The sequence below is a fragment of the Populus trichocarpa genome, chromosome 19, assembly GCF_000002775.5.
Source record: "Populus trichocarpa isolate Nisqually-1 chromosome 19, P.trichocarpa_v4.1, whole genome shotgun sequence".
In the NCBI taxonomy this organism is placed as follows: Eukaryota; Viridiplantae; Streptophyta; class Magnoliopsida; order Malpighiales; family Salicaceae; genus Populus; species Populus trichocarpa.
In genome coordinates this window covers 8976389-8985030 of record NC_037303.2, presented here as the reverse complement: position 1 = coordinate 8985030, position 8642 = coordinate 8976389, and the positions used below count along the sequence as shown (strand labels likewise).

The following is an 8642-nucleotide window of genomic DNA, read 5'->3' as shown; positions in this document are numbered from 1 at the left end:
ACATGGATTTTGAAAGATGTTAGGTTAATTATGTCCAATATCTCTCTACTATTAAGGTTTGATTAGTTGGATCTCTCTATTATTGATCCGATTATTTAGGACATTTTATTATAAAATTCATAAATATTTAAGATTTTTTAAACCTATAAAAACGATAAAGAAGGTATACTGTCATCATGGTTGGATGACACATGTCTATCTTAGATAAGAATACTTTGCTATTCAACTAAAATCAATTCTAAAAAAATTACTTATACATAAGAAAAATTAAAAAATTAAAATTGAAAAATTAAAAAATATGAAACAATCTTGTTTATATCTCACTTTTTCTAAAAAAACATTGAATCTTCATGTCTTTCCTCTTAGCTCTTATATAATTAGCTTTTATTTTACGATTTTAATGGTTAAGTTCATTTCTTTTACCCCCTCTCTCTATCTTATAATTATTAGTAAATGATTTACAATAAAGAAGACACATATTAGCATACAAAACTCATACTAATGATTGTTATGAATTGAAGCATGTATTAAATACTAGGTTTATGATGTTAAAAATGAGTCCAAATACTTTTACGTAAACTAATAGTTGAAAAAACTATAAATAAACACTTGAAGCAAAACTTTTGATATCGATATCAATTAAAAATCATAAAAAAGAAAACAATGCATTACAAAATTAAGGAAAAGTGCTAAAAATGAGATTTTTAAAGTTAAGGCATGCTTGAACACATTTGAAGCAAATTAGCATCCATAAAAATCAAAGACTTTGAAAACAAGACTTTTAATGATAATACTAACAAAGAATTCTTTGAAAACAAACTAGTAGGTTTAAAAACTCAAAATTAAGATTAAAAGCAAGATTTCAACATAAAAACTTACCAATCTAATTTTAAATTGACACCAACAAAATGAAGTCAAATTTTTATTTGTAATGGACACTAACACCCATCGACAAGCAACAAACTAGTATATAAAAATAAATATCATCTTAAGAACTCAACAAGCAAGCAAGCAAAAAAAAAAAAAAAAAGTAGAACCAATTATCTACATCTTAGTTTAATCCAATAAGAAACATTTCTCATCCTCCCATCTTCATCATAAAGTGTTAACACTACCTTATTTTGACTCAAAATTCCAAGAGTTGGAATTGAAATGAAATATATTATTAAAAAACCACAAATATATAGAAACAAACAAATCAAAACAACAACAAAAATGAGGACAAATAAACCATAAAACACTAGATTTCGACTCTTAAATGGCTAATACATTGGACCTACATGTTACTACTATCATTAGCACTTGATGTTATGTGTTATGAAGGGATATTAAAGTTCAAGAGGGTTTAATTTATCCTCTTTTATCTTTCTTTTTTGATATCTTTGATGGCCTTGAATATTGTTGTTACTATCATTATTGGTGGAAGGATGTGCTAGTATGGTGGTGTTTGCTTGTCGTGTTGCTATTACTACTAAGTCGTTGTCTTCTTTCATGAAGGGAGATTAGTGTATGAGTTTAGTTCAACTTAAATTAGATTTAGTTGGGGTTTCTAATTTAGGTTTAAGTCTATTGTAGTTAGTTTGGATAGTTGGTAAATGATGTGTTAAAGTGGGTGTTGGTTTGAATGATAAGAGAGGTTTGACTAGAGTAAGTTTAGGTTGGCTTATGGGTTGTGGTGCATGACTTGACTGAGTTTATGGCTATAATAGTTTGGTGCTAGTCAAAGGTGTTGGTTCGATGTTAATAAATCTATAGGTTTCACTTGATTTTGTAATAGGTAAATGATGTGTTAAAGTGACTGTTGGTTTGAATGGTGAGAGAGGTTCGACTAGAGTAAGCTAGGTGGATAAAAAAAAGGTGAAAAAAGGAAGAGAGAAAGAAAGAAGAAGGTAAGGGAGAAAAAAAATGAAGGAAAAAAAAGAAGAAAAAAAGAGGAAAAAAAAAATATAAAAATGGAGTTGGTTACTATAGTTTCAAAGAAGAGAGGGAAAATGTTATTTTTTTTAAGAGTTTTTTTATTTTTATTTTATGGATAATGACTTTTTATTTTTTTCTTAGAATGATTATAAATTAGGGTATTTATAAGTAAGGAATTAGGTCCACCCTTCATTGCAATTTTAAGGGATCCTAGGATAGATTTTAGGATTGTGCGGGGATAGGGTTAGAAAAGCAAGTGTAAGCTATCTCTTTCTTACTATATATTTATCTCTTTTTTTTTTTACAATTTTATTTTTCACCCCCTCTCATTTTTCATTTTGATACTTCTTGTTTTTCACTCATTTTTCCTCATCTTTATTTTCTCTTCCATTTTTATTTTTTTTTATGATTGCTTATTGCCTAGCTTAAAATAATAATATATAAAAATATTAAAAATCTTCAAAATCCATGAAATAGTAATCTTTTTTTAAAAGATAGAGCTTTTCAATAAAAAAAAATACATTGTTTTAAAGATTTTTTTGGGAGTTTCAAAAAAAAATCTTTGAAAAAGTGGGGGATAAAAAATGGATTATAACATTATTTTTTTTTAATGATTTGATGGGGTTATTTTGTTTGTTTTAGCAAATCGGTTGATGGGTTTTTGAATATTTGCTAATGGTTGGTGAATGATGATTTGAGTTAGGAGGAAAAGAAAAAGGAAGAAGTGTAAAGATGTCGAAGAAATAGTGTAAAGTAGTAGTAAAGACTAGCACAAATACATAAGAAAAACGTTAGTTATACTTTAGTGTTGGGTAATTTTTGTCAAATAAATGGATAATTGAGCTGAAATGTCAAGCCCGATGCTTGGATGAGTTTTTCCAAAGGGGGTTTTGGAATCCAAATATTAATTTCAAATTTGGAGATAGGACACCACCACTTTTGGTAGTTTCAGTGGCAGTGACCTGGTGATAAAGGCAAGTTGAGCAATTATGAGAAATTTTTAGATTAAATCCTTATACATCTCAAGAGAATTCTTGGAATAAAAATTATATTTTTGGTTAATTTGGATTGAAAGACCTTTCAGTATACTGCAAAATCTACATCTTTTTCTTTAAGGGGGATAGTGGGGACTGCAGGATCTTACGCTACGTCTCCTCAGTGTCTTAGACTCTTACGGATCTAGCAAATAGTATGCGCCTGGCGATTCACAGCTGAATAAAAAGGCCACTCTCATAATTCCCATTATATTCTTCTTCCTGCTTTTTTTCTGATCCAAATTTCCATATCGCCCGTGCTCTCTTTTGTCTTCATTAGTACATCTGATGGGGTTTCGTTCAAACCCTAGATTTATCATCTTAGTCGTAGCTGCTGCTGTTTTGCTTCTACTATTGTCCTTATCTCACACCGCCGCTGCACAGGTCTCTCTCTTTATTTTTGATTTTTTTTAGTCTATTTCTTCTACTTTTCAGTTTAAGATGTTAATAAATGCGTGATGTTGTTTATTTATTTATTATAGGAAAATGAGGGAGATGAATCAAGATCCTTTCAAGACCTGGGCCGCCGTGGCATGGTATTCACCATCACCATCATATGCTACTTTGTTTGGTCATATACTCATTTTCTTTTTAATGGATGGATGCAGGTCGTTAGAAATGGAGGTGATGCCAAATCTGCTGGTAATGGTCTTAAATTGGAATCGGGGCTTGGAATTTTTGATGCTTTCTTTGCCAGCTTGTCAATGATTTTGGTCAGCGAGGTAATTGGGCTCTCGCTCTCTACTGCTGTCTTTTTTTGGATTGATGCTTGACCTAATCTTCTTAACTTTTCTCTGCTTTAATTTGATTTAATTTGATTTTGTTATATGTTTCTATTGCTTGACTATTACGGTGCGTGCTAGATTGGTGATGAGACTTTTATAATAGCAGCTCTTATGGCAATGCGACACCCTAAATCTACTGTGTTATCGGGTGCTCTCACCGCCTTGATTGTCATGACAGTAAGCTGCCCTTTTTTTTTTTTTTTTTGTTTCAGCAGTTTCTACTTCAGCCAAAGAACCCTTACCTTCTCCGACTTTGTTCTCTCTCTCTCTCTCTCTCTCCTTTCTTTCTTCTGACACTGCAAGGCATTGAATGGAATGGTCCAGCCAGCAACTACACTGAACTTTTCTTATTCTCAATGTTGGTGAAGCTTAAAGCTGTTGTGCATGTCATTTAGGTACTTTCTACTGGACTAGGTAGAATCGTGCCAAATTTAATTTCAAGGAAGCATACAAATAGTGCAGCCACCGGTACGTACTATATAAATTAACATTTATCCAGTGCAGCCAAATTTCTTGTTTTCTAGAAAATGCCTTCCATGCTATCCTATTCATCATTTACAATTGCTGCTATTTCTTTGAAATCCAAAGTATTCTTCATGGGAAGATTTAAATACTTTACTACAGAATTGGGATGTATTAAAATAATCAGTGCACCGTCCTTGTTTTTTAAATGCATTCACTTGGGACACTATTATAGCATATAAAAATATGTATGGCAGGATCAATAGTGGGAAATTGTGGAGCTTGATGGGGCGAGGATGCCATCTAGGCACTCCATCAAGAAATGTGTTATCAATGTACTGTTTCTTTGCTATCAGTCACTTAAATAGAATCATTTTCTATAGTCTTATAATCATGAGAAATATTGGAGGAAAAACTATCGTTTTGATTTTAAATGGTTGCAATGGTTTCACTCGTTGGACTCTCATGATGTGTAATATGTGGACGAGAGCTGGATATTTTTGTGTTTTGTCTACTTGTGGAAAACTTCCAGTTTTATGAAAAAACGTTTTCCACAAGTACATGATCTTTGTAGTACCAAAACGTTACCTCCACAAAAAATCCTATAAATGACTGGAATAAAAAGCTTGGTGCCTTCCTTGTAATAATATATAGTAATTAAACCACAGTGAATTTTCCACAAGAATAAAAATAAATTCATATTTACTTGATGAATCTTCACATCACGAAGTTTGAACGCAATCATCTTTGTGGTTTAATTCTGTTTGTAGAAAGTGCTACAAGTAAATTCCTTGAAAATGGTGTCCAATCAACTTCAATGAAAGTATATCTTCAAATAATTCTGTTTGAAATTGCAGCCCTTTTTGGTCCCTATACTTTGTATATATCTTAGAATTCTCAGAGTCGACTATAGTTGAATAAATGTTTTAAGGGGACCTCTGTCAGTTGTATGGTCAGAGGACATGTAGTGTCCTACAGGTTGCATCGCTCTGAATCTACAATTAGTGTCAATAAAATGTAGTAGTCATAGTTTGACTTCTGACTTCATATTTCGCTTTCACATGGTAAATGAAGTTGGCTTATCTTATTTGTGTTAGAATCAGGTTAAATATGAAAACTAACAACTGTATTCTTTCCATATGCAGTTCTTTATGCATTTTTTGGCCTGCGGCTACTTTACATTGCCTGGAGATCGGATTCAAAATCATCACAGAAAAAAGAAATGGAAGAAGTATATCTTTATTGCTCTTCAGTCTATTCACCTGTTACATGTCTACTTGGAATATACATTTTCTTCCATTGCTGCAAATATATAAAATCTCCTGCTAAACAAAAGAGAGTTCTAGATTCTTGTTGGTTCTTTATCTCTCATTTCAGGTTTTGGATGTCTCTTTGGATGAGTAATTGATGGTAGAATGGTTAGCATGTTTAATCTGCAGAGTTGTATGCCTTCACCTCCTCCCCTCTCCCTAGTGTTTTGGGCTTTGAGTGCACCAGTGAACTGTTCCTTTATTTATTATTACTATAATCAATTGGCTTAGCCAATTTGCTATTAATACCTGATCATCATCAGCCTTTTGATCCAACATTCTTTTTTTGGTGAAAGTCAATATTGCCTTGTTTTTGCCCAGTTTTATGTCTCTCTAAAAGTTCCTTGTGTCTTTGGGTCATGAACCTTTTGTATTTTTTTTCGTAAGATATGGTTTATGTATGTAAATTATGTAGTTATATTAATGTGAGGTTCCTAGCATGATTGTGATCTCTTTTGAAAGAAATCCTGGAGGTATTTATTGAAGCTTCAATTTCAATTTCCTCCTCTCTGCATCAACCTCCCTGAGCTGGTATTACCTTTATCTTGAATTGTGTATTGTGTGTTCAGGTAGAAGAAAAGCTTGAGGCTGGCCAAGGGAAAACATCCTTCCGCCGTTACTTTTCAAGATTTTGCACACCAATATTTTTGGAAGTATGTGTAACTTGTCATTCTTATTCTGCATTTCGGTCTCATGAAGTATTTCAGATTCTTTATTTTGTGACATTGTGTTGGGATTTGCAATGCCAAATCCTTTTGCCATTCTGTATTTAAGTACAATGATAACTGTGTAAGGTTATGTTTGTTTAGATATTTCTATTATGATTCTACTGTTAGCATCTCAGCAGAAGCATGTGTGTTTTTTCTATGCAGTCATTTATTTTAACTTTTTTAGCTGAGTGGGGAGACCGTAGCCAGATTGCTACAATTGCTGTAAGTTCATGTTCTGATTCTTAATATTTTTATCAAGATTTTTTTGGCATGGCTTAGTCATACTTCCATCCTTGCCTTGCAAAATTTTATTTCCTTTTTCTTCTTGTGCCGACTGGTCATTTTGAGTGCTCTGTTTCCCTTTCATATGCTGTGAATTATGATTTTACTCCATAATGATTGCTGCAATAGGATTTTGGGCCTTATATTTTGTAGTAGAGATAATTTTATTGAGAAAGGAAATTTAATATAGTGCGAAAATGGAGGATATATCATCCTTCCTAAGAACAAGAAAATATCTCAATCAAATGAAGTTCTCCTATCTTTCTGTGCTCTAAGGATACTTTAGTGATGCCCATGGTAGAGTGCCCTAAATTCAAAACCACTGTAAAGGTAAATGTTGAACTTCCGGTGCCAGTTTTTATGTATCTTTGACTTGAATTTGCATATACTATGGTTGCTGTTACAGGCTTATCATTGGAGAAAATCTCATAAACCAAACCATCATACCTGATGGTGTGTCTTGATTATATTGGTACCATGTATGGGCTTTGATACACCTCTCACCATGCCATGTTAAATTTCCCATGTGATGTGAAACTTTGTCTTCCGATTTTGGCTGCATAGCTTAAAAGCAATTAGATAACTTTCTTTTAGGATGGTGTGCACAGCCGCTAGCTCCCACCAACCTAATCATCTACACGAAAACAGTAGATGAAGCAGCAACATTTTTGGCATCAGAATTTAGGTAGTGTTTGGTGTTGTGATAACAATTATTTTTTAAAGTGTTTTTTTTTGTTTAGAAATGCATTAAAATAATTTTTTTTAAAATTTATTTTTGATATCAACATATCAAAACGATAAAAAAAAAAAAAATTTGAAACAAAAAAATAAATTTAAAATTTTGTAAAAGCGTGTTGCCAAAAGGCGTCTTAGTCTTGTAGGGATGTCTGAACTGCCTAGTTTTGCGGAGAGAGTTCGGAGTTCTTGTGAGTTCTTGCAATGAGATTTTTTAAGCATATCTTCCTGGATGTAATAGGATCATGGGTTTGTGCATGTTAGGTTTCTTAAGAGTCCCGCCTAAATTTCGTGATGTTTATACCAGTGAAGTCTTGTGTAATTGGAAATTTATATATATATAAAAATTAATTCCTGTAGGCAAATTGTCGAGCACCCTTAAATTGTGTGCTCCTTATTTGCTATGTTTATTGCCACTTGCCTAACATTTTGCAGCAGAACCAAGGTTTGTCATCACAAGATCCCTGGCTTTTAGTCTTCAAATGCCAACACCCACTATTCACGTGATTTCAATTTTCATGGTTCTTCGGTTGTGCCTATTCTATCTATATGATTCTTTAAGCATCTGGCTTGCATGTGTTCGTGAAATAGTTTGAACACTCACAGGAATTCTTGAGCACAAAAGCAGCTGTGAAGATTTTGCATGAAAAATCAACATGGCTCCCGTAATTAAGATGCCTGCTGTTTTCTTTACATGGCTAGATTGATTTGAATGGTGAAATACTGTGATTAGGAAGCAATTGTGTTCTCTGTTTTTATTTTCTAGGGACGGATGCCATTGTTTTGATAGGATACTGAACATGATTTATCTTCTTCTTGATGGGTTTTTATATTTCTCAAGAACTCGGAATGATCTCAAATTGCGATGCTGTAGAATATGTTATTATATAATATTTTGACAAGAATGTCTGGCTCCTGCAGCTGGCAACACACAAAAATGCCATCGGCGTAGCTGTGGGGGCTACTTTGGGACATACCATCTGCACCTCCCTGGCAGTGGTTGGTGGAAGCCTTCTGGCGTCTAAGATCTCTCAAGGGACAGTTGCAACCATTGGAGGCTTGCTTTTCCTTTGCTTTTCCTTGTCGTCTTATTTCTATCCTCCTCTATAACAGCTGTTTATAACCTACTGTAATTAAATTAAAATTAAAATTAAGTATAAGTGAAGTTTAATTAATAAATAAGTTGAATTTATATGTTTTGAAGAGATAGAATTCAATTTATTTTGTTTTTTATATTATTTTTGTTCTCATTTGTTGTTGGTCTTTTTTTTTAAAAAAAAGAATAGTAAATGAATATTATGAGGAAACTAGTTTTAATACCTAAAGGTGCATGAGTCATATATTCTGCAGAACATAATTCTTGCCAAGATAATCACATTATAGTGGGTATAGTTTAGTGGTAAAAGG

The 8642-nt window shown here is 32.7% G+C and overlaps 1 protein-coding gene across 2 annotated transcripts; it reads left to right on the top strand.

The window, feature by feature from the left end:
• The first annotated feature begins 2415 nt into the window (after nt 1-2415).
• On the top strand, nt 2416-8438 carry LOC7455209 (GDT1-like protein 4). Of its 2 annotated transcripts, XM_002325867.4 has the most exons (9): nt 2421-3335; nt 3434-3487; nt 3560-3673; nt 3815-3913; nt 4132-4204; nt 5344-5429; nt 6078-6161; nt 6381-6440; nt 8157-8438. In XM_002325867.4, the coding sequence occupies exons 1-9, from the start codon at nt 3240-3242 to the stop codon at nt 8343-8345; spliced, it is 855 nt and encodes a 284-aa protein (XP_002325903.3). In that variant the 5' UTR covers nt 2421-3239; the 3' UTR covers nt 8346-8438. The 2 variants fall into 2 exon arrangements, with proteins under 2 accessions (XP_024447606.1, XP_002325903.3); XM_024591838.2 differs by lacking the exon at nt 6381-6440 and having other exon boundaries at nt 2416-3335.
• The last annotated feature ends 204 nt before the right edge of the window (nt 8439-8642 follow it).

What these genes read in the sequence shown, in the direction of transcription:
- LOC7455209 (XM_002325867.4), top strand. Translation starts at nt 3,240, where the DNA reads ATGGGGTTTCGTTCAAACCCTAGATTTATCATCTTAGTCGTAGCTGCT. An exon ending in CTCACACCGCCGCTGCACAG is followed by an intron (nt 3,336 to 3,433) that starts GTCTCTCTCTTT and finishes TATTTATTATAG; the next exon opens with GAAAATGAGGGAGATGAATC. An exon ending in AGAAAAAAGAAATGGAAGAA is followed by an intron (nt 5,430 to 6,077) that starts GTATATCTTTAT and finishes TTGTGTGTTCAG; the next exon opens with GTAGAAGAAAAGCTTGAGGC.